Source organism: Chanos chanos, chromosome 9 (genome assembly GCF_902362185.1).
Source record: "Chanos chanos chromosome 9, fChaCha1.1, whole genome shotgun sequence".
In the NCBI taxonomy this organism is placed as follows: Eukaryota; Metazoa; Chordata; class Actinopteri; order Gonorynchiformes; family Chanidae; genus Chanos; species Chanos chanos.
In genome coordinates, this window is record NC_044503.1 from 11,403,002 (window position 1) to 11,430,010 (window position 27,009).

General features: G+C 43.0%; 1 protein-coding gene across 1 annotated transcript; it reads left to right on the forward strand.

The window, feature by feature from the left end:
- Positions 1–1,234: 1,234 nt before the first annotated feature.
- prickle3 (prickle homolog 3) lies at positions 1,235–27,009 on the forward strand. The gene is made up of 12 exons (XM_030785188.1): positions 1,235–1,276; positions 5,503–5,505; positions 7,401–7,483; positions 17,633–17,816; positions 18,911–19,024; positions 20,967–21,104; positions 22,021–22,224; positions 23,188–23,374; positions 24,969–25,331; positions 25,449–25,775; positions 26,063–26,407; positions 26,558–27,009. The coding sequence occupies exons 1-12, from the start codon at positions 1,235–1,237 to the stop codon at positions 27,007–27,009; spliced, it is 2,442 nt and encodes an 813-aa protein (XP_030641048.1).

The window sequence follows — 27,009 nt, forward strand, 5'->3', positions numbered from 1 at the left end:
TTCAGTTGTGATCAGTACAGGAAAAACGTAGCCCCTACCTTTGAAAATATCATATTCGAAACGTAGCCTACACCATTCTCGGTGTGTGAGCCGGGAAGGACCTGCGAAAAAGAGTGAATTTATTTTAATTTTTGCAAATCAGTAGGTGGCAGCATCTACATGTTTACTGAGGACAATTTCCGCACGTTGTACTTGAAATCAAATTAATTTGGACCACAAAGCTATAAAACAATGTTGGAAGCTAAAATGTGATATATTTTAGTTTTATAGCAAAATGTAAGTAGCCTATGTTTATGACATTTTTCCAGTTATTTCCATTGCTCTCCACCTTTTCATGAATGTGTCACATTCGATAACAGAGTACTGCACTGTATCGTTTAACAGAATATAAAATACAGTATTGTCAATTTTCGAGAAGGGATGGGTCTTGTGTGTAATATGAACTAGTGTTTTTTCATCCAAAAGTCCTCTCCGATTAATATTTACTGAAATGAGACTTACTGAAAAATATTATCTAAAATTTAAACACGCTAGATCTGTGTTACTGGATGAAATTAATTCAATTCGTTTGTTTACCCCTTTTCTTTGTATGTTCGGTGCATTAAAATAAGTAGTTAATCCGCTACAGGAGGGCATAGACACTGCGTAGTATTTTCCCCAAAAAACCTATCTCAGGGCATCCCGGAGTTTAAGTAACAAGTTAATAAACAATGCAAAACGACAAAAACAATGTGTTTAAAGCAAAAAGCTAACTAAATACTGACAAACAAAACAAAAAACAAACCCAATCATATGCTCCGTACTCGAAATTCATTCATGTAGTTTTACCTAGACGTTAATGTTATACCTTTAAAAATATAACTCCTCCCACTAGCCGGGTGTTTTGTGTCAGTAATATTTGGCAACCTACGCTCGATGAGAAACTTCCAAGCACAATGTAGCCTATCGAGTACGGGCGGGGGGAAAGAGTTGTTGGATGATGTACAACTAAGTTCAGTAAAAGACCTGTCCTCTAGGTGTAGACCGTTCATGCGTGTTGTTCGTTGTAGACAACTTGTAAACTCTTAGAGTCGCCAACAGTTTAGTCCACATGGCATCTTCAGTATTGTTTAAAGTGGGTTTCATATAAAGCTTTACTGGACAACAAAAGCAACGAAGCGGGAACCCATGTAACTAGTCTTTATCAACACAAAATATCTGGAGACATCCAACTGTTTGTTACGGAGCCTCCGACATGTTCACCCGGGGATCAAAAAAGCGACGTTCGAATCGTTCGGTAAGTGGCAAAAGTTGCATGTTCTGTTTTCCTCGCATTTCATTTAAAATTTAGATTCGAGCACCCTAGGGGCTGCTTCATAATCAGTTTTACATACTAAAGGGTATTTTAAAGACAAAGGGAACATCCCCGCTTGGAGTCCCGGCTGGCGTGGTAGCTTCCAACAGCGACTTTTGTTTCTTTTGGTGTTTCACCTGGGAGGCATTTTCTTGGGAAAGTAAATCTCAAGATCATTGTCATCGTTTGGCGAAATTTGACCACGTTTATACTTAATGAAATACATGGAAGGATCTGTGTGTGTTAAGATGCAGTTGTGTACCTACAATAATTTCTACACAGCGGCAAAAGTTTTGGCCTGAATGATTTCATTTTACTAGACTGCTATTGCGGGGGCGAAGGAGGGGCTTAAGTACCCTACATTACGTTTACCTGAGCAGGTCAAGATCGAACTGTTTGACTAAGAAAATAACATTTTTATAGAAATGATAGTTTCTGGAATGGATATTTAATTTGTTTATATGGTAGGGGCAGTTTCGGACTTGTTCGATGCTTGATAGTGCATAAAGCATATCAGATTAATTCGTTTTTGAGTGCTTGTATTTCCATCAAGGCAACTATACGACGTATAGGCTACTCAGCGACAGAAAGGAGAACGCTTAATTATGGATGTATGAAACGACTGGCATGTTGAACTGGAGTCTCTCCAGCAACTGCACTGTACCAGTGCTCCACTGTAATTAATTTAGAGTTATGCTGGTGAAACCTGCTCCTCTAAATTCACCTGTAGCAATCCCTCGTTAGTTCACTTTGAGGACGTATATGTAACATTATAGGTCATATACCTTTTCTATCTTTATCTTACACACAATTTATGTTCAAAACCTTTTAAGTATAGTTGTAGACTTTTGTCAGCTGTAGATGCACCAGCGTTGCATTGGAGCAATGTTTCAAATCTTAGATATTATGTAACATAAAGCAGACATAAATAGGATATTTGTTTGGGAATATTGGAATCTGAATTATTTTACGAATATTTGGCCATACATTTGTACTAATCAGTAATATTTTAAATAGATTTGACAGATTGTAACAGTGCTTTTTAAATCTGGTTGATATCAGATATTTTACTTCAGACATGGTCCATACATTTCTGTATTGATATTACTGATGTTTTGTCAAGTGTTAGTAATGCTTCTAGTATTAATCTTGACAGGAATTAGGCAATATCAATTTTTTTAAAAATATTGCTGTTTGTATATTTATCTTACTTTGTAAAGAGAGGTAGCAACATTTCATTTGTCTTTTATTCACAAAAAAGGTAGGCCAACCTTAATGCTTTAATTTCATCATGCATTGTGGCATGTTTCGGTTCATGCAAAAATTTTTACTGGACATTGATATTTTTCTTTGTTACAGCAGTGACTGAATAGAATTGTATCATTAGTAGGCACAGTATTCTTTGTTTAAAATAACTGTTGCTATCTGTATAGATATACTGACACTAGCATGATTTAAAAATATGTGAGAACTGAAAACTGTGGATAAAACAGTTGTATTTGTTTTGTTTTTTTTATGTGGCAACTTTCCTTTCCTTGAGGAAGTCTGCTCAATAGAGGAGAGGATACAGGTAGTCGTTCTGAACTGCCTGAAAATCATACACAGGAAAACGAACAGCCTGAAAGTAAACACTGAACACGCCACTTTTCTGCATCTACACACACATTCTCCTCAAATTCTTGTGTTGGGGCCAAAAAGGCTATTTTGCCTTATTTCAAACTATGCATTGTTTTCTTTGTTATCCTTTTTTTCCCAGTTTAACATTGGCATTATATGACTGTTTTTGAATAATGTAAATGGGTTTACTGTTATAACACACAAATGTACTTACAATGTATTAAAATGTTAAATGTATTAAGTTATTGTGAAAATGGTCCCTCAAAATTGTTTGCTCTGATCCTGTGCCCGAGGGTATCTTTTTGATCTTGTCCAGACGAGTTCGGTCAAATTTCCCTGCATGCATCACTGACGGAGGGAGTACAGGCCTGTAACCTCTGACCTGTTGCCTGTAAACACATAGCTAACTCCTCCTTACAGACAATACTCAGAATTTGGAACTCCCACCTCTGGACAGTCTATGCTATACCCAGAGTTATGCTTCAGTTACATGATCCAAATTCATACTTCCTATTCATTTTGTATGGTGGGGGAAATAAATCTTCTTGAGCTCCTGGAACCCCTATTTGGGGGATGAGAGGAAATGTTTCCCAAGGGTGGAGACAGGACAAGGTTAGGGAGCTATCCTGAAGCTTTGTGAGTTGGAGGGGTGGGGGGGCGGGGGGGGGGGGGGGGGGGCTTCCTCTGGTGGGATAACCCTGAGGGACCAGCAGAAAAACTCCACATCTCACCGTCCAGTTCAAACCCCCCCTCCCCTTTTTTTTTTAAACTCCAATAACTGACTGGTTGATGAGGTCACTCCTGGAGTCCATCAGGTAAACACTGGCTTTTTCTAGAAGGACCTCAGCCAACTGGTTACCCACTCTGTAATATCAGCGGATAAAGTCGCTTTTGAATGAAGATTGCATATCAAGGTCATGTGAAACTCAAGGAGCACTTAAGTCCAAATGACTGCTCACACTCTCTCGCTCTTTTGAAAAATGTGCATGTAAACCTAACCTTGGATAGAAGTCTTGCCAAGACATGTTGAAGTGTAGTTTTTTCGTTCCTTTTTTTTTTTTTAATTTGAAATAATCAACGTATGTCCTAGACCAACAGATTTCTCAACTTTCATCTTTAAATACTGGCAAACACTATAAGAAGTCATGGGGTTGCTACATTTTTTTTTCTTTCTCTAATGTTTTTCCTTCCCTACACGTCATCGTTAATGCTGAGGGATTGTAAAAAGATAGAGGGAGAAAGGAGCTAACAGCATCTGCAACATGTTTCAATTGCGTGGTCCAAAAGGGCCCAAAGACAACAGCTACACAACGTGAGCCTGGAGAGTGATGTGTAAATCTATCCCTCTGTGCTTCAGCCAGAGGCGGTTTTGCTGTCCTCTAAGACAGGGGGTCTTGGCATCACTTCAGTGTCAGTTTTCAGTGCGAATCCGCCCAAGTCGCCGATAATTAACGTAAGGAATTGATCCAAAACCATTATTACTTGTCTCCATAACTGCCTTTCTTCATCTCACATGTAACACAGCCAACTCCTGAGTATGTGAGTTTAGTAATTGGCTACTAAATAATTTTGTGTGCCTCTAGTTAAATACTTTGTCAGTCTCTCTCTCTCTCTCTCTGGCTTTGTCTCATAAGAGCTTCTGCTGGCCCTATTCACTAAGTGTTGAGACTGTTATACATGTGAATAGTGTTGTTCTTGTCTGGGGTTTAGTGGAGTGGCAGAGAACACTGATTCTACCAGCACTGTTTGTTTTAGCACACGTGTTTCCAGGGATTACACTCTTGGCCACAATAGACCTACAGCCCACTTTGAATGGGTCTCACTGTAATTGTGCGTTTGAGTGGAGGCAAGGGGGGGGGGGGGGAGAGGGGTGTGAGACGTGTAAACACAGATAAGTCCAATTTATGTTTGGTCTTGCCTTTTTTAGTCAATCTTGATTTTCTTTCTTGACTCTTAAAGGAAATTTCTGTAGCAGAATTAGCTCACCGTGTTCAAAGTTACAGTGCTCTTTGGCCAAGCAGAACCTATCAACTAAGTGTGTTAAAACCTTATACCCATGAATGTTTTGAGCCTCAACACAATCATATAACATCTCATTATTGTAATTATGAGTATTATTTTTGCCTTTCCAATGAATGAGCAGGCGCTAGCTTGTGTGGAGAAACATGTCATGGCTGTTTTGACGTCCTCCCTTTGACTTTCAGGAGTCCCCTGACTTTCTCTCATACTCAGAAATGTGTTGGGTCTGCGTGAAAAGCACCAAGCAATTAACTTTATGAGCGTTGTTCAAGTGTTCCCGCACATACACAAGCGCACTGGCATTGCCTCCAGATCGGCATGTGAACGCTGTTAAACTTCCCAAAAGGGCGACACCTGTGCAGACGAACCTGTTCTATTTTTTTTTTTTTTTTAACAACCCTATAGATTCCCAAACTGAATTCCAGCATCTTCTGAAACACAGAGGATGTTGATAGTTCTCTCTCTCTCTCTCTCTCTCTCTCTTTTTTTTTTTTAAAGTTACTTAAGTATAAAAAAGTTACGTTTTCCCACAGCCTGTACTCAGTTTTCAGTGATACGTATTGTAAATGGTGTCGAGTTATGCACTCGCATTGTTCCTGTGTGTTATAATGACACACACACAAAACAGTCAAATGCCTGTAGGCCTGGTTCCTTTCAGCAAGTATTGTTGAGTTGACTGAAATGACTCAACGAATCCCTGTAAACAGAATGTTTCTTAAATACGTTGCATGTGCTGGAAAATCTGTATCAGTGTGGTCATAAACTTTTTACTGGTGTAAAGAAACACAGACAGGATTGTGGAGGGGAATCGAGCAATACATTAACGGAGTCACTCGGTCACTCTCGTTATGGGAAAAGTTTGAGAGTCATAGATTGTCGTGAGGAGAGAAGAAAACAAAGACAAAGGTAAAAGAGAGAGAGAGAAAAAAGCAGATGGTATGACAGTGTGGAAAGTAAAGGACAGTGATGAGAGTGAGGGAAAGGGCGTGAAAGCGAACATCCTGACCCTGTTTCCTTCCGTTTCGTCTCTATAAAAGGACTGTATGCACACACACACACACACACACACACACACACAGGTACACTGTTAAAGAAACACTCCAGCCTGAACACAAACACGCCTTCACATCATCAGCGAACACTAACATAATTATTAATCAGTGTTTGTTCAACTTTTTAACGCGTTTGACTCATGTGCGTGGACCTGACTGTCCGTTTATTCTGTCCGTGTAATGCTTCACTTTCTTTGTTGGAGTAATCATTAGTCAGTGCTGAAAGACCAGGAAGAACATTTGTTTGGAATTTGCGTGTTACGAATGCAACACTGAGTGGGTGTGTGGAGTAGCGTGTGACAGCGAATGGAGGGATTAGTAAAGTGCGGTGGCCGAGGGAGCGTGGTGATGAGGAGCACAGCGGGGGTTTGGGTCTGAGGGAGGAATCCAGCACACCTCCCCCTTGTCCCGCGCTTTACCCCCCTCACACACACAAATTCACACTTAGCACCTAATCCTCTCTCTCTCTTCTCTCTCTCTCTCTCTCACACACACACACATGCACGCAACCAAAAACTAGCACCAGTTTGCATGTAGTCATGACCTCTTTAAGATTAAACTCTTACATTGAACTAAAATATTAAACTCTTTTGAGTATGCAGGGTTTACTTACCTATGTAACCTCAAATGCATCAACCTTTGTTATAAAAAACAATGCTCTCGATAATCATGTTAGATGAAAAAAAAAAAAACCCTTTTGATTCAAGGCAGGAGCAGTAACTCTGTGGGTTCTGACTCAGAAGTATGAAAAACACTATATGTTTCTGCAAGGCAGTCTTTTCAGCAAGTTTCAGCAAGATGGAGGCCTCCAATTGGCAGTTTCCGTCTCAATCTGATGAATGCTCAGGTGTTCTTGGTACTTATCTTTATGAAAGAGTGTGGACTGAAGCCTAAACTTAACAGAGACTGCTCTCCTGTGTTTAAGAGACGATTGACTCTCATCTCGGGAGGTGACAAATGTTTGACTGCCAAAACCCCCCCCCCCCCAAAAAAACACTCTTGCGTTCAACAAATGGCCCAGGATAAACTCAGTATCCACCGCTCCACTTAAGAGTCAAGGACAGCCAATGAAAGCAATGGAAAACTGCTTCGGTTTGACACTCACTTCATTAAACACACTGTATGGTCACATTCACTCCTCTGAGGCGGCGTGTGGCTCGTTGTCTACATCTCATTTGAGTGCTTTGTGTTTGTAGAGTGATACAGTGTGTGATCAGAACATGACCCTATGCCAGCGAATCGGCGAAATGTAGAAAAAAAAAAAAGAGAAAAGAACAAACTGTGTGTTACTTGGCTAGTGTCGGCACCGTTTGAATGTGCTGTGTTTTGTTTGTTTTGTACCGTGCGGTCGTGATGGTAACCGTGTGCTGTGGTTTCAGGAGGAGGCAGAGGATCCTGACAGAGGGCAGCCCTGTATGCGCTGTGGAGAACAGTGTCCTGGTTTCCGCGTACACGGATGGAGGTACCTCTCCTTCTCTCTTTTTTTTTTTGTGCGTTCAGCAAATAAGATAAGATGCAAATAATGCTGATTATCGACGAAATATAATGGTCAGAAAAGGTCAGAAATTCGCCAACTCCCAAGAGTTTTACCGCAGTCCGATTTTGGAAGTGGAACATTTGTTATCGTAAAAGAGTTGACAGACTCCTGATTAGTGAAGACCTTAAGAAAGGTCGGAGTGAGTTCAGAGGTCTTTAGGTTGGAATGACTCAAGACCTCCCACTCAGCTTTCCTGAGAGATTTAGATTTGCAGTGAACTGTTCATCTGATACCACCTTATGTTTCCACACCTTCAGGTGCCCTGAGTGGACCTTACGCCTAGGGGCTCAAACATCTTAAGTAGATTAGCCACACTATGCGTGTGTGTGTGTGTGTGTGTGTGTGTGTGTGTAGGCACAAAGTACACAAAGCAGAGAAATCTCACATTCAGAATTCAAACTGAAATGTTTTCGCAAACTGTGAGGCTCATCACCTCTATTGACTATTATTCAGCTTTTCTTTTATACATTAATGCATTGCGTAATCTTCGTCTGACAATAAAACATCAAACTCATCAGTCGTCACTCCTCAGATTATAGGTAGTCAACATGTTGGTACATCATCCAGCTTAATGCCAACAACAATTGTTTGTTCTGAAACAATCCGATGGATGTGACAAATCTGTTTCAACCCTATGCCCTTTCATCTTAAACTCTGTATATTACAGATTAGTTTCGGAGCATTTGGTAATCTAGCCCTTTGAATGATCTAGTTGCACAGGCTATGAGTTGGCAGTTAGCAGTTAGTTTAGCATTAGACCTAATGCCACTTTATTCAGCGCTGCTGATCTTTTGTGTATTTTACGTGAGGAATTTCCACAGTTTGTTATAATCAAGGCCTTGTTGAGTAACGTATTTTACTCCTCTCGTTCACTAAACAGAGAGAAAGATTTGATCAGTTTACATTTGGAGGCTAAGTTTAGAAAAAGAGCCCCTAAGAATGATTAGCCGACATGGCATTGAATATGTTGACTCCTCTCTCGTGTCCTCTGCATGTTATCACATAGTTGTGCTTCATACGCTCCAAAACAAAGATAGAAGTACTCTTTGATTTAACCACTTTCAATCTCTCTGTCTCTCTGTCTCAACCGCACACACACGCACCCACCCACACACACACACACACACACACACACACACACACGTTATACAGTTGTTCTTTTGCATTTCTTGTTTGCTCCGTCAGCTGTAGGTGTAATGTATGTGATGTATGTGATGTGGCTTGTGCAGCTCTCTGGAGTGATAGGTTTGCTGCCAGATAAGATATAAAACAGGTTTAAGTTATTGCTATGGGTGAACTGTCAATGATTTGTTCAATGGTTGGTATGACAGCATACATCGCTCTCAGTAATAATTTAACGCTGCTGAAATGTTCACTATGTGTTTGCGTGTGACTTTTTATCACGCTTCCTTTAAGTGGTTAGAGAAGTGGTTGAAGTGTGAGCCACAAGCCGTGTTTTGACGTTGTTGACACTTGACCCTCACACGCTTAGAAAGGCAAAACAGAAAGAAAATGTCCATTGTCTTGTGAATAAGAAAAAAGCTTTTCTTACACTGTTATAGACACATAAAGCGTTTAATGTTGAATTCATGGATATCACAGAAGGGATGAAACAAGGTAGATATAAAACTCAGCTGCCTCAGTAAGATTTTTTTTCTTCTTTCTTTCTTTCTTTCTTTCTTTCTTTCTTTCTTTCTTTCTTTCTTTCTTTCTTTCTTTCTTTCTTTCTTTCTTTCACTCTTTCTTTCTTTCTTTTTTTCCTTCCTTCTTTCTTTTTAATGTTTTATTGCTATTTTAATTTATGCTGGAAAACATGGAGATGGAATGCTTCTGGCCTGTGCTTCTGTAGGTGTGCAGTAGAGAGAAAAAAAAAAACTTAGTCTATCTGTCCAACTTTCTCCTCTGTCCCTTAGCAGCAAGCTGTGCAACTGTGCAAAGCAGTCACTCAACTGGAACAAACTCTAACCCTCACAGGGGGAATTCCACAGGGAGGGTGTGTGTGTGTGTGTGTATGTGTGTCTGTTTGTGTGTGTGTGTGTTTGTGTGTAGGTTAACTGGTCTTGCATAGCAGTATGGTCACTGAAACACTGTAACAGTAGGGTATGATTGGTTTATTAAAGCACCTAGTCTGAAATTGTCAGAATGAATTAGAAAAGTAGAAAGTCAACCGCAAATCTCCCCTCAGTTCACAAGCTTTACCCCTACTTTACCCTCCTTCCACCCTTTTTTCTCAAAAGTAATAGGTCATTCTAAATTTAATCTCTGGCTGTTTAAACTTTCACATACACCTCTTATTACAATGATATAATCCCACAGACAATTTGTTTATAAACCGTGCCACAGCAAGTGTATTCATACCCAGTCAGACCCACTCTGAATACCACCTCAGGTTTTTCCATCAGATGTACATAGTTTCCCTGTACAGTTAACATTTTCCATTGCACTGACACATCACAGCAAGTTCCAACACCCATCTCCTGTGGAGATGAGTCTCCCCTTTCAAAGGTCTTCAGTTCAGAGTTCTTTTAAAGTCACCCAAAAACTCACCCAGAATGATAAAACTCTCTTTCTTTCTTTCCAAAACAGCACACTTTCCCTCTTCCATTATCCATTCATTTGGTGGGGTCACCCCTGCCCTCCCCTCCCAAAACACGCTGTTCTGTCCAGCCGGTGAGCCCCCTTCCTCCGTGTCCTAATCCCGTCGCTCAGCGTAATGAGATTAGCTCTTTCAAGTCCTGCTGCTGCTTCGAGTGCCGAGACTGCTGCTAAGGCCACGGAGATAGAGATGTCAGTCCCCCCCCCCCCCTCCCATCTGCTCCCATTATCTCTTACACTCCTCCATTCCCTCTGGCTACACACACATCTTTAAACAGGACTGTTTCTGTAAGAAACTCACCCACGCCATTACAGGGGAGGGGCTCTTGCATAGACACGACGACGTCTGTGCTTTACTGGCTTTGTACAGGAGATAGGAGCTGCTTATCTGATGGTCTTCAGTGTTTGATAAGCACTTTAAGCGTTTGTTTGAAATTTTTAAAAGTTTTTTTTTTTGGTGTTTGGTGTCACTCCGATGACTAAGTATATCAAGCATTAAAAGGCTTGTCAAATCTTTAAGGGGCACTCTTTGAAATATTTTATGAAGAAATGACACAGTTTAGGTATCTTCAGTAAACAAATAACTCAGTGAGCTACAAATTGCTTCCCAGTGTTAGCAGATCATTTCCATTACCCTGTTTAAAGATTTAATATGGTTTTTTTTAATGCTCAGTACAGTGTAAACAGTTTATGATTAAAAGATACTTAAAAGATGCTGACTTGAAGACATTGAATGGAGCGCATTGAGAGCGACTGATGTCAGGATTATGTTTTTATTTCTTCTCAACACACACTCGCATTCAAAATGTCTTCCAAGGGCTCTCACTTCTCTCTGCAAGGGACCAAACCAACTCATCCAACCAGAGAGCTCCCGCGTGCTGAGCCTCGTAAAGTGTGTTTGTTTAAGACACGAAAGAGCTAAAGCTCAATTGTTTTTCTTTTGACAAACTTGGTCCCTGTCTCAACAGGAAGAGCAGACATGGATGTTGTACTAATGGAGAACACTGGGTTCATTTTGAGTGGGGAAACAACTTCCTCTTTTGTTGTTGCGTTATCTTGTAATAATTTGTATCATCTTGCCGAATGAATAAAACATCACATTCGGATAACGCAATTTATGTCAAGATAAATTAATTTGTCTAAAGGACTTGGTCCCTGTTGTCTAGAACACGGGAATTTTGCAAACCTCTTTAGAACTTTGCAAAGATAACGAGACATGCAAGATGAATGAGGGTCCCAGGTGTAGAACACCAGAATCTGCCAACAGATCTCAACCCAGCTCCGTTCCCCATCTTGCCGACACCTTCTCTTGATGAGGACACCAGCTGAGTGACTCAGAACAACAGCCACACTGCCACAGCGTCAAAGGAGCCATCCATCTTGTCAAACGACTTTCTCCCAGATCAAGGGGAATTCAAATGGGCCTTTACGGAGCGGACTCTGGGCCCGGCCAAATCGGGGATTGAGTTACCGGTGACCCACTGGTCCCCTTTGAAAGGGACCAGAACGCAGCGCGGTCGCCTCATTTAGGCGCACAGGGCACGCAGTGATTACTCAAGTGCTAATTACTGCCAGCACGGTTTCTGGACACGACAGCGTCCATCTGTTTCCAAAAAGCATGTCACGCGGATTCAACCACGACTGCCTTTTAATCTTAGCTAGTTACTCGACGAGTTACAGATTGAGATTATATGGTGTATTAGATTCGGTCACACACATCTCACTGTAAAGAAAGATTATAATTATCCAGACTTGAGACAAATGGTCTCATTTTAACAGCACTGTATTAAAGTAAATTGAGTGCAGATATTAGAGTTCTGGAATTGGAACTCCGTAATGAAACTGCTAATGCGGATTTTTTGGTCTGGTGTATTCATTATTGATAATAGCAAATTGATTGAAAGGATTGTTGAAAAATGAAAAGAGATGAACAGATTTGAAAAGAAAAAAAAAAGTTAGAATGAAGAGAGAACTGATTGGCAGGCATGAAAGGTTAACAAACATGAGGACAATGGGCCTTTTTAGTGCTATTTTCTTGTTTGACAGCTAATGATGGGCTGATTGACAGATTTGTTCTCAGTATCTTGTCTACAAAGAAGGGAGTCCACTGAATCTATAGTGTGTTAAAGCTTTTAATCTGAGGGAGCCCTCTTGTATAGTTGGGCAGTATGGCCTAATCACAACTGAATAAAATGTGTTAGCAGCGTTAGCTTGAGATGTAATCCGTCTCTTGGGCCAGTATTCAAATGCTACGTTTCATTACACGGTTTTAAAAGTCCTCTTGCTTTTCAGGGTATACTAAATGAAGGTGCATTCATGTGAATGAATGTCTGACTGATTGCTCAGGCTGTAGAAACTTGGAGAAGAAAGGGAGAGAGAGGGCAAGAGGAGGAATGGCGTGTGTGCCAAGGAAGCCACCTATTGTTATTCTGTCAGCTGAAAAACCTTGGGGGGGGGGAATGGGGAGGGGAAAAAAGAGGCTCACACAGAGAGAGTGAGAGAGAGAGAGAGAGAGAGAGAGAGGGAGGGAGAGAGAGGAAGAAAGGGACAGTCTTTTGCTACCTACAGACTCAGCAGGGCTGACGAGGTTTTTTCCTTTCCAGTATGAGGTCATTGTGGAATGACTGTTGCTCCTAGTCCGCCTGTCCTGTCTAATGTGCCGTAGTTAGTTAAGTCAATGCGCATGTCACTGTCTTCATGGAATGATGCTTGAAAGACACCGTGGACTACACTGTGACCAAAGGTAATATAAAGTTGTTATTTTCCAAACTAACTGGTCCTTCTTGGAATATTGTCCACGGCAGTAGATCTGTGAGGATGGAGTTAAGAACGTTGAAGATGCTGATCGTGTTCTGACTGATGGATTCCTAAGAGAACTGAGTAGAATTTAGTTGAATAGGGATTGAAAGAAGTTCAGTGTGGAAACGTGGCCAAGAATCAAAAACAAGGTGCAATTTTCACACCCTGGATACCATCTGTAACTGTAGGATTTTTTATTTTTTTTTTGTATCATGTATTGGGATTAACTCTTAACTGTTATGGTCAAATATTTAATGTAGCTATTCACCGTTGGAATTAACAACAAAAGTAACGAATGTAATTAGATGAATGTAGTCATAAGTCAACAGTGGAGTCCTAAAGCAGCCAAATGAACCATTTTTCATAACTGGTAGGTCAACACTTACAGGCCATTCTGCACTTCTCTCTCTGTTTGTTGGAGAGAGTGAAATGAATGGAAGACTATGGACTGGAGGACAGAATGATGGAACTGAAGACTGTCCAGAGCTCTGGAAAGACTCCTCTGTCAACTTTATTGGACTCCAGTGATTCCATCATCCATGATTTCACGTCCTGCGTACGCAACTAATCCGGACAAATGGCCCTTTTGTCCTGATGGGGTATTAAAAATAACTTATGAATTTAATTATATCGCACAGAGAACTAATGATGCACATCAGTGGAGACACATAGCATATAATCAGTGAATGCTCTTTGATATCTGCCCATGGCAATAAGTCCAGTGATGAATTTTTGTATTTACGGTTGTAAGGGACGTTTTTTGGGTGGGATTGCACAGGGGTTGCCAGATGTTCAGCTGTCCACTGTCAACATCAATTTTTAGTGGAAACTGATGAATGATGTCTGTCAAAATCACGGTCAAAGCGTTTGACCACCCACCCTCTACTCATGTGACATTGTGAAGAAAAGTTATTAAATGGGAATGTCAGGCGTCCTGTTAAACCCAGCTGATGTTGATAAAACAGTCATGAAGGACTGGTCTAGAGGGCACACGCCTGCAGCGTTGTTTTCAGCTGGTCTGTTGACGGAGGCTTAACTGTAGGACCGCTTCAGCATCCATTGTCCGCCACATCCCTTTATGCAACGGGGGATTATCTAGCGTGAGCCGTTTGCGTCCGCTGTTTACACAAACATAAACAATCCAAAAACCACCCATAAACGGCAGCAGTAGTAGTGACGTAACGCGTTGACGTGGCGCGGATTACAGATGACAGGAATCAAGCCGTGGCCTCGGAGCGGTGCCCACTCGCTCCCGGGAGGGATCGGGGGCCTGACATAGTTAACAGCGCCACCCGGAAAGCCTTTCCATGCCAAGCTAAATATACCCGCTGCATAACCAGATGTTAAGAGCAAGGCACAAAAAGATTGGTCCAAGTGCAAAATAGATATAGAGATTATAAATAGAACTACATTCAAGTGAAACAGAGATGTGACAAACAGGATGTTGCCCTGTGGCCAACTCTTAGTGTAGTCTGATAGGGTGGGATCGTAGTTGTCATGGCAACATGTAACCCCTCTAACCCCCCCCCCCCCCCCCCCTTATGATAACTGAGGTTAATAATATTACTATGTCAGCAAGGATGTGCAAGGGGCAAGGATGACTGTTGTACTCTATGTGTGGCCACTCTCCTGCCATCTGCACAGACTCACAGAACATCTGCAACCAGACTGAAGACTTTGGCCTTCACTGCTTAATCTAACACAGCCAGTCGCGTTGACCATTGTTTAGCCCAAAATGCAATGCAGCGCCAGGAGTCATACACTCTCCCAGATGCCTGAACCGTTCCTCTGATCTGGGTGGATCTACATGTGCACAAGTCTTGTCTTCATCTGGGGTTTTGCACCCAAGATGATTGTGTAGTTGGTGGGTACATGAAAAACGAAAGCACAGGATTATAGCGTTAACATGATATACAAGCAGCTCCGTACTGACGGCAATGGCAACATGGGATTTTTAGCCTGTTAAATTTAGCTGGAGATTTATGGCGTTGATTTGGTAGTAATGGATGGCCTGTCGTATTCTGGGTCGTGGCGTGAAGAAGATACCCTCTCATTTTCTTTGCTTTTGAATTGCGACTAACTTGTCGTTAGCGCTGAACGGAGAGAGAGAGAGAATGGGAGAATTGGAGCAGCAGTAGGACAAAGTTGCTGCAGTGATTGTGTGTTCTCAACGTCAGCATTTGTTTCCCATTCTACTCAGAGTCTCTCCCCCATCACTCATTCTTTAGTAATGTCTCAAATCCAAACACATAATTCTTTAGTTCTGCTTGAAAAAGGCTAGAGTGATGTGCTGGACTGTCCGTGTGTGTGTGTGTGTGAGAGAGAGAGAGAGCGAGAGAGAGAGAGAGAGTATGAGTGAGCAAGTGAGGACTCAGATAGTGGAATGGAAGTGCCAGCTTATCCACTCAAGAAGGGATTGGAGCATGGGGGGGGGGGCAGGCGTGGGGCTGGTGCTGTATGTAGGGGATGTTGGCAAGTCAACGAAAAGCAGCTTTTGTCCTCCATCTGTGCCTTCAAGCGAAGCCTTGTGTTACATATATCCTGCTGGCAATATTATGCAAGAGACAGGGTCTGACAGCCTCTTCCACACAGAAATGGACAGACACAAACTGATATAAAACAGGCATACACACACACACACACACACACACACACACACAAACACGCACGCGCACACGCACACACAGTCAGATTTAGCCCAAGTGGGCAGTGAGATTTATTCTCTTAGTCTCCGCCCACTGCATGCTGACTGGTGATGGAAGACCAGGCTTGCATCAGTGACCTCATTTCCTGCCTGGGTGTTTTAAAATCAGGGGGTTACTCACTCAGAAGGTGCGAAAGAACCTCCGCTGATCCCGAGGGCTGATCCGTGGGATCGTGACACGTTTATTCGTAACTTTGCTACATAAGCTCCAAGCCTTTGTCTCTCAGAGAGAGAGAGAGAGAGAGGGTGTCTGTTACACTGTCCGCTTGGTTTGGATACTGGGTAGAAGAGGGATCTTTTTACTGCCACTCTGAAAATACACTGAGGAAGGGTCCGAGTCGGGAAAAAAGGTAATCAAGAAAAGGGTTTCGAACCTGACTGCCTGTTGCCTCAAACACCGTTATTCAACACTTACTTAGAGACAGGGTTCGTATCTGATGATTTGAAGTGTTTAGGCTCTTGTGGAAACCCAGAGTTAGAGTCGTGCCGAAAGCGTTAAAAGCCAGTTGATGCCATGGTTCTTTGGTTGTGTGTACTTTGTTCAATTATTTTTGTGTCCATGCTTTTCTTTGCTCTTCCTGTGAAGCCAGGTTTGGGATAATGCTGGTGATTTTCGCCGTCATTTTCCAGCCTGTTAAGTGCTCTTCTTATCTCTGTGGATATTGTAGTCGGGGTTCGGCCAGCACGTGAGACCGTTAGGCTGTGCAATTAGGTGATTAGTTTCCTTGGTGCAGCATTATCAGATTCCCACGTTCAGGAGACGGAGGCACTGACTTTTATGGTGCTCCCTGTCTCTCCCTGTCTGCTGGACGGGAATGGGACGGGGCACAGGATTTTGAAGACTTGGGTGATCTTGGTGGATTAGTGCCCCGTGTTTATGTTTGGAAGCATTTGCATTTCTCGTGCGGTTATTTAACTCAGCATTTTTGTTTGTTAAATAAACAAAATTTTGTTCTGTATGTTGACAGCTGTCGATTTATTTCAGTTATATCCTCTTTTACAGTTGCAGTTAATTCGATATGAACAGTGGGGGGGAAAAAAAAAAACTTGCAGAGATGATTTTTTTTATTTTTGTTCCTTTTTATTCTAGAACAGGGAACATAAAAAGTGTGGACCCTACCAAACTGAAATGGGAGTGCCTGTGCTAACGTGGGATTTTTTTGTGTGTGTGTGTGTGTGTGTGTGTGTTTTTTTATTGATGACTTGTTACATGCAGTAAGTACACCTGGCAGAAGTGGGAGTAATGGGAGGAAAGACTTGAGGTATTGCTAAGGAGAGACTGCTCGAGGGGCCATACGCTGACGTCACGTCACCACAAAAAAGTCAATAAACACACAACCTGATGAAAGCACGGGAGGGTGTGCACCTATAGCCGGGTGTGTGCGTGCGTGCGTGTGTGTGTGTGTGCGTGTGCGTGTTTGTGCATTATTTGGTTTTACCACATACGACATACCTGCAGATACGACCACAACTCTGTGTGCTGTGTTTTGGGTTCCTTGTTGAGCCTGTTCCCACAGAAACAAAGATGATTTAATGAAAAGAAATGAGGAATTGTGGGTATGCTTGACTGCAGAGCAGTAATGAGACCTATTCTGGGAAAACAGTCAGACTCCAAATTAGAGCTTTGCTCTTTACCAATTCATTGTCTTGTTCTCACATTGAGAGGTGAACTTATCTCATAGTCTTGCAGTCATGACCTCTACAGTAATCTGTGATAATGCTGTACTGAATGGGATTTTAGGGTCTTGGCACAATAGCTTAGAAGCTTATTACCCACACAGTAGCTATAGGCAGTATACCTTGTTTGTTTATAAGGTGTGTTGGAAAGTTTTGGGTTGCCATATACTGCCAAGAGCTTGATAAGGAACCTTTGTTCCCATACATTTCCCAGTAATGCCTCTGTTAACCTCATTCAAATGCTCAGTGTGAGCTGCGGGTTGCCAGATATTCCTAAACTTCCACACCTCTCTCCACAGGAAGATTTGCGTTCACTGTAAGTGTGTGCGAGAGGAGCATGCTGTGCGTACAGTGCCAGGCCAACTGGAGAGGATGATGATGAAGATGGTGTCAGACTTCCAGAGGCACTCCATTTCCGACGACGATTCAGGATGTGCCTCTGAGGAGTACGCATGGGTTCCACCTGGACTGAAGCCTGAACAGGTCAGTAGAACGTGAGTTCCACCTGGGCTAAAGCCTGAACAGGTCAGTAGAACATGAATTTCACCTGGACTAAAGCCTGAATAGGTCAGTAGAACATTTGGAATCAATGCACCACACAGGCAAATGCATATGAGTTAAATATAAAATCTAACACGCTGTTAAACACTCTTATAAATAAAGTAGAATCATTTGCCAGACTCTAACACTGTATGCATTTGTTTGTTTAACTGTTTGTTTTGTTTGGGGTTTTTTTGCTTCACAGTCTTATACATACAAATAAATACATGACATTTGAAACAAAGGAGCACTCATTCAACCAAAGCATTCTTTGAAAGAAAGTATAAAACTAATCAAATTGAATTTATTTATAGAAAAATAAGCAAGGAAGTTTTTATGTTAGTCATACATAAACCTTGCAAAGTTGAGAGCATGTGGTTTTTGGATGTTTCATGACTAATGTAATGGACATGTTGTTTACAGAGAGTTACAGAAAGGGTGTGTGTGTGCGTGTGCGTGTGCGTGTGCGTGTGTGTGTGTGTGTGTTTGTAAGCATGTGGGGCAGGGACATTATGAACTTGCAGTGTACTGTTACACATGAATCTACTACATACCAGATGGGTCACACAGGACGCCAGCGTACATTCACAACCAGCTCTTTAAAACATGCACACAGTATATCCAAATTTTCCATTACAATTTATGGACCAGTCAACAACACTCATGGTGAACAATACACTGGCAGAGGGCTTTAGGAATCGGAGAATTTGGGATTTTTACGGATTTGAGGTTTTAGAAGCACGTTGTGCGTTGTGCATTGTTTGCTGAACTCTAAGCTCACCTTTCTGTTTAACGACGAAGCCTTTGTGCACTGAACAGCCGCGGTATCTTGTTACACCAATTGAAACATCCTCATTACACAACAGCTTACATATACCACACTTTCTGCCTATTGTTAAATATTTCATATGCTGCGTTTTGGGACTGTGTTTATGTATCTGTTTGATCCTGTGCTACGTTTTATGTACATATATGTAATATGTATTCTGTGCTGTTGCAGTAGTAGTGATGGTATGTGTGTTTGATTGTGAATGCAGGTGTATCAGTACTTCAGCTGTATTCCAGAGGACAGAGTACCATACGTGAATAGTCCAGGGGAGCGGTATCGCATTAAACAACTGCTGCACCAGCTGCCTGCCCACGACAGTGAGGTAAGAGACAGGAACGCCAGTATGTGGGGTTGGGGGGGGGGGGGTGATGGTGTTCATACCGTGGACACCATTATGGTCTGACCGGTGTTCATGGTTATCCTCCCTCTGGGGAAAAAAACAGACTTCTGCATTTGAAAGACATTTATTGCAACATAACAGTATAATAACATTTTTGACTGTCCTCGTGTGGGGTTTTTCAAAATGTAAACAGTCATAACTGTCCTCCTCTGCTTAAATTAAATTTAAAACCATACTTATCTGTCCAAATGGGATGCAGAGAGAGCCTGACAGAAGCTTGGTTTGGCGCATGCATAGATAACCATGCTTAAGATCTTGTACCTAGAGATAGGCAAGACATACATTTGACCTCTTTGCTTTATCTTTTGTTTGAATGAATATTACATCCTTGATAAAAACACTGTAGGTCAGCAGTAAGAAGTACAAAGAAATACATCTTTGTCTCTTGAACTAGAAGATTTGGAATTTTTTACAGATTCAAAAAACCATCCATAACGGCCCTTGTCAGTTATTGCTTAGTAACTCCTTTTATGGTCAGTATAACTGCTTCTAATCATTTCTGAAAAAAAAAATCCAGAAGCAAGAGTAGAAAAACTCTTAACAGACTCCAGGCTGAGTTTCATGTTAACTGTTAACAGTTGCTGTTACTTGGGAAATTCTGGAATACTCTAGGTCTCCCTGCATACTCTACATGTTTGGGATATCCAGACTGATTTTAGAACAATAAATAATTTAATGTCTGAAGACTGTGGCAGCTTTTTCAAAACCTCCTTGAAGTCTTTGTAAGTACCTTGTGGTATACTTTTTTCCATGAGGTACATGGTGTTGTTTAAATATCAAACTACTTTACAGCTTCAGTTTCTTGACTTTATAGTTTCTGAGTCAGTTGCCTCTGGTATTTGTTAGAGATCTTGTTTAGTCCAGTATTCCTTCCACCTCCACTATATTTCTACCTTCACTTGCTTGCCCCAAACCCCTAAAATATAGCTGAACCAGTTGGCAAAATGTTTTCTTCAAATTCTTCACCATTTTCCCCCCAATTTGTCTTCTTTACTAGAGGTCAAACAGTTCATTTTTTTCTTCACTTTACTTTTGTTCCAAAAAGCATCAGGTTTACTGAATCTTTCTCTCAAATACTTTAGATGATGAAAAGACTTCTCTCCGATAGCTCTGTCATGCGAAACATTTCGGAGCGAGGAACACGGGGGGGGGGGGGGGGGGGGGGTTGAAGAAATCTGGCAACAACTGCTTCAGTGTTAGCCAAGAGAATTAGCAGATCATGTTGAGTGCTCTGATTCCTATGATGAAGCTTTGACCAGTTTTTAGGCAAATCAGTTGGAGATTGTGCCTCGACTTCCAATTGGTCCTATTAATTTCCACGTCTTGACCGAGTTTCTTATAGATGAAGTTCTTAACTGGAGGCCCTGTTTAAAGTTTTTCTCTGTTTTCTAACGCTCGCATGAAGGCATTTAAGTCTCCAACGACTGCTTGGAGGAATTTGTGTTATTGTAATCAGACAGAACAACACTTGCAATCTGTTGTAGTACAAAGTATAAATTGATTTAGAAGGCACTAAATTGATATACATTCACCATTGAAATTGTCTTCATCTGACAAACTGGAGCTATATCAAGTAAACTCATAATCTGAGTAATTGCTTTTTCAAACGTTAGAAGTCATCTGGAAGAAATGTAACGTTCAAATATATAATAATTATGTTGCAAGCATTTGTAGAAAGTGGCTCTTTTTAGCTTCGTTCAATTTAGAAGTCGGACCGGCTTCTTTTCACTGTGAGATCGATTCAAACCTACACTTTGAAACTCAGGACAGACTAAACCTCACCACACAACCGTCCTCCTGTTCGTAATCTCTCTTCCTGACCGGATCCTCCAGTCTTTAAACTGTGAACGTGTGCTCTTTCCAGCCGCAGTACTGCAACTCTCTGGACGAGGACGAGAAGAAGGAACTGAGGCTGTTTAGTCAGCAGAGGAAGCGAGAGAACCTGGGCAGGGGAATTGTTCGCCTCTTCCCCGTGACCATGACTGGAGCCATCTGCCAACAGGTACGTACAGACCAGAGCCAGCCGTGAGTCACAGGCATGCTTTTACTGTTTTACTGAGGGGGTGGGAAGGGAGGTGGGTTGGCAGTGAAAAAGTCTTTGCTCTGTGTTTTTTTTTTGGTTTTTTTGTTTTTTTTACTCTTGACCCAACAGTACAGCCAGTAGTGACTCAGCTCTTGTCTCTGTGTCGATCTGTCTTTGTCACTCTTCTTTGTTAGAGGGTTGGCAGCCACTTTTTTTTGGTGGGGGGGGGTGGGTTTCCACTTCTTTTCAATCCAGAGTGTTAAAACTTCAGTCCAGACCGGCATGTTAAAATGCAGGTCGCAGAGAATGAGCGAAGAAGTTTAGAGACTCAGTACAGATGTGGAATGTGCCTATGGGGTTTCCTCCACATTGTGGTGACAATTCATTTCTGAACGCACAATGTTAAGGGAACATCACACAGTCAGAGGCAGACGATGCTGTATTTATCTCACAGATATTTAACTTTATGTGAAACCTGATTGGCAGAGTGCAGAACTCACTGTAATGGGAGTAAGAATGTGTGAGTTGTGTGCGGGACAGGATGGCGGTGTAATTCTTTTGAGGAGCCGACACTGAAAACACTCTGAAAGGGAGCGGCTGTGTCTTAAGGAGTGGCAAAGGGAGCTGCCTTTTTGTTTCATGTTGTCGTGATTTATAGAGTTCGTGAGCAGATGCGGTTTGGAGTGGCTAGTATTCACTTGTATCTTTACCGTTTTTACATTCAATCTTTACCATTAAAAATACTACTACCATGGGATTGTTACCATTTAAAATGCACAGTTTCTGCTGACCACCTTTTTGCAAATGTAAAATGATTCAGTAATCCAAGGCACCAGGAACTGTAACCTAACAACACAAAACACTCTCTCTCTCCCTCTCCCTCTCTCTGTTGTAGTGTGGCAGACAGATCTGTGGGGGGGACATAGCAGTGTTTGCCAGTCGGGCGGGGCACGGAACATGCTGGCACCCCCAGTGTTTCCAGTGTGCCACGTGTAATGAGTTACTGGTGGATCTTATCTACTTCTACCAGGACGGGCAGATCTACTGTGGGCGCCACCACGCCGAACGCATCAAACCCCGCTGCCAGGCCTGTGACGAGGTGCCACGCCTTCTTAACCCTTCACCCCCCCCCCTTTTCCCCTCCCCGTCATCCATCATCCGCCAAACCCCGTCTAATACAAACCTTTACTCCTCCTTATTCTCTCCCTTCTTTCAAACACGACTCGATCTCCCAGCACAACTTGCTCTGAACATGTCTCTGTCGTCTCAAATCTGGTCTCCATATTACGAAGAATAAAAAAAACAAAAACTCCTATCTGCTCACATTCTATGTGCTGTCCTGTTGGAATGGATGTCAGTGGATTGTCTTAGTCAAATTGCAATGATTTGGATGATGTCAGCAATAAGTCTGTACGATGTAATTGCTGTCATTACAGCAGTCTTAATATAGTGACTTGTGTCGCACCCAAAGGCTCAGTTTTCTACTCTCCAGTTATGTCACACCGGGGTGACGGCCGTGCCTACGTGTCATGTAGTCGGTCTGGATTATTCACGTGATTAAATGCCTGAGACTGTTTAATGAAAGACAAGTTTACAGTCATCATTCATTCCTTCTGCATGATTTCTAGTACATGAGATATTTGGAAACTATTTAAGAAAAAATGCATAGGTATAACGAGTGTAGCCGCAATCCTCTATGTTGTGGTATAAGCGTCTCTGTTTACTTGCCATGGTTAAGTCTGCAAATTTATAGCTGCGCAGATATTGGTGAACTGTGAAGAATATTTACAGTTTGGTGTTTGTGTCTTTATTAGGTTTTGGAGTTGTGTTCTTAGTCCTACCAGTTTAGTGAACTTTTGTGGATTGAAACATGGTCACACCTTCAGCTTCTCTGGGAATTTTCCGGCCCTCATCTGTGCGATCTCTGACACTGTTTCCAAAGAGTTTTGGAAAGCCTGCCCCCTATGAAACTTTCAAAATAGGTTCTATGGAAACGCGTGACACTGACTGCTTTCAGCCTGAGAGCGCAGCCCTAACCGTAGTCTCTCTCTGTGATGGGCAGATCATCCTGGCAGACGAGTGCACAGAGGCGGAGGGCAGACACTGGCACATGAAGCACTTCTGCTGTTTTGAGTGTGAGACTGCACTGGGAGGTCAACGCTATATCATGAGAGAGAGTCGACCCTACTGCTGCTCCTGCTACGAATCGCTCTACGCCGAGTACTGCGACACCTGCGGAGAACACATAGGTACAGACGCACACAAAACACACGCACCGCCCGACCAGGACAGACACACAACACACACATCCGGACCAATACAGACACACACAAAACACACGCACCTCCTGACTAGGACAGACACACACATCACACACGTCCGGACCGATACAGACACACACAAAACACACGCACCTCCTGACCAGAACAGACACACACAACACACACGTCCGGACCGATACAGACACACACAAAACACACCTCCGGACCGATACAGACACACAAAACACACACACACACCTCCGGACCGATACAGACACACAAAACACACACACACACCTCCGGACCGATACAGACACACAAAACACACACCTCCTGACTGGTACAGACACACAAAACACAAACTTCCTGACTGGTACAGACACACAAAACACACACTTCCTGACTGGTACAGACACACAAAACACACACCTCCTGACTGGTACAGACACACAAAACACACACCTCCTGACTGGTACAGACACATACAAAACACACACCTCCTGACTGGTACAGACACATACAAAACACACACCTCCTGACTGGTACAGACACATACAAAACACACACCTCCTGACTGGTACAGACACATACAAAACACACACCTCCTGACTGGTACAGACACATACAAAACACACACCTCCTGACTGGTACAGACACACACAAAACACACACCTCCTGACTGATACAGACACACACAAAACACACACTTCCTGACTGGTACAGACACACAAAAACACACACCTCCTGACTGGAACAGACACACAAAACACACATCTCATGACTGGTGAAGACACACACAAAGCACACACTCCCTGGCCACTATACACACCAGTGGGCACAGGCAGACAAAACATACACCTCATGACTGATACAGACACACACAAAACACACACCTCCAGACACACATAAAACACACGCACCTCCTGACTGATACAGACACACACAACACACGCACCTCCTGACTGATACAGACACACACAAAACACACACCTCCTGACTGGTACAGACACACAAAACACACACCTCCTGACTGGTACAGACACACAAAACACACACCTCCTGACTGGTACAGACACACACAAAACACACCTCCTGACTGATACAGACACACACAAAACACACACCTCCTGACCAATACAGACACATACAAAACACACACCTCCTGACTGATACAGACACACACAAAACCCACACCTCCTGACTGATACAGACACACACAAAACACACACCACCTGACTGATACAGACACACACAAAACACACACCTCCTGACCACTAGACACAACAGTGGGTACAGACAGACAAAATACACACTTCCTGACTGGTAGACCTGGGCGGGGAAAGAGTGGAAGGAGGTTTAATTAGATTAGGTTCTAATTTAACTAATTAGAGGAAGTTTGATTAGATTAGGTTTAATTCGACGTATATTTGCAAAGTTGTACATAAGCCGCTTTTAGGTCCATTTCAATTTTGGATACTGTTTGTAGCTTACATTTAGCGTGAGAACAACTAAAAGGAGAACATTGACTTAGTTGCACTCTCTCTATTCCCCTCTCTCTCTCTCTCTCTCTCTCGGTTTGTAGGTATAGACCAGGGTCAGATGACATATGAGGGTCAGCACTGGCACGCGTCAGAGGCTTGTTTCTGCTGTGCCCACTGTCGGCTGCCCCTGCTGGGTCGACCTTTCCTCCCGCGCGGGGGGCTTATCTTCTGCTCGCGGCCTTGCTCGTTAGGCGAAGACCCCAACAACTCGGACTCGTGTGACTCGGCTCTCCAGAGCAAGCCAGCCTCGCACAAAACACACCAACGACAACAGCAACGGAACTCCCCTTCCCGAAGACCAGAGGGCTACCAGTCCGCTACCGCCACCAGCGTGACTAACACTTCCACTGGTACCTCCACTGCAACAGGGAATGGAAAAGGAAAACTCTTTCTGTCTGATAATGGTATGACATTCACTTATTTTGTTATATTTTTTGCTTTTTTGTTTTATGAAATGCTGGGTATGTTGACGCCATGGCTCTTCAGAAATGCCTGTTTTTCTTTCTCATTCAATTCTCTAGGTGTCAACAGCTCACCATCTCATTTGTCAAATGGTGTGGTCCTGTCATATGACAACCATATGGACACGTGCTCTCAAAGCTCCTACTCTTCCTCCCAACTCTCAAGTCACATAGCCAATGGCTGGCCAACCTCAGAGTGTGGTGGCCAATCAAACGTCAGCGTGCTCCCCAGGACAGGCAGGACTGAGGAGCCTAACGGTGGCCTGCAGTTCACAGTAGAAATAAACAGCTATGATGGTGATTTTGAGCCATCACAGCCAAGCTGCACATCTAGAGGGACGTCGACCGTTAAAGACTGTGAGAACTGGGTGGAGAGGAATAGTGCAGGTATGACACCGAATTACACCCCAACCGCATTCTGATTGAATTTATAAATTATTCTACATCTATTGGCAATCAATGGAACATCTGAAACGGGGACGCACACGTGAACTGTCACAAACATATCGATTAATAAAGAATGAAGGACTGCCCTGTAAGACACTGAGAAGATGATTAAAATAACTGTTGTTCTTTGCAGGCATAATTGTTATATTTACACAATCATTTTACAATATCTGTCTCCTCTCTCTCTGTCTCTCTCTCTCTGTCTCTCTCACTGACCTGACTGTCAGAGTATGTTTATGAGAACTCATTTGATGACACGCCGTGTCGCATAGACGACTTGCCTCCTCCACCACCTTTCCTCTTGGAACCTCTCGATTCGACGGTTCTTACCCCCCCTAGTGTTACACAACCAGAGCCCCCCGCTCCTGCCCCACCTCCGGGACGCAGCGCAGCCAGGGTCAGCTTCCGTGAGCCAATCAGCTGTAGCTACTCAGTGGAGGAAGATGAGGAAGAGGAGGAGGAGGAAGAAAAAGAAGAAAAGGACGAAGAACAGGAAGGAGAGGAGCCGATGGGGGATCTGGGTCGCAGATTACGCCTGCGGGCCGGTATCCGACCTCAAATGGATCTGCTGGGTAAGAAGGGTGACACACGTAACACATTCGGAAATCTTCTCACAAAATGATTGTATTCTATTAAAGAAATCTAAAAATCTGCCCGCTTTAAGTCTCTAAAAAATATTCATCAGTTGATCTCCACCATCTTACGAATCCATGTCACCACAGACGGAGCATATCACCGCAGCTTCCGGCGAGGCGGATACGGAGCCTCCGGTCGTAGCCGCGTGGGATCGGATACCCCTCTCCACCTGGGCACAGAGAGGCGCTTTCGCCGTTCCCGCTCAGAGCGGCCTCGTCTGGACGCGTTGGACTGGCGCGGGGAGAGGGAACGCGGAGCGGAACAAGCCAACGGTCTCACCCTGCAGCCAGCCCATTACAAACACGAAGACTCCTGCTCCACCTGCTCCTCTTCCTCAGACTCCGAGGAGGAAGGCTACTTTTTAGGAGAACGCATCCCTCTGCCCCCACAGCTGCTCGGCAGGACGGGCGGGGAGGAGGGTAAAGAGGGGGGGGCGGAGGAAGAGGAGGGACGGGGGAAAAGGGGCAGTCTGAGAAGGAGGAGGAGGACACAGAGCTTCAGTGGAAAGGACAAAGACAAAAACTGCGTGGTCTCCTGA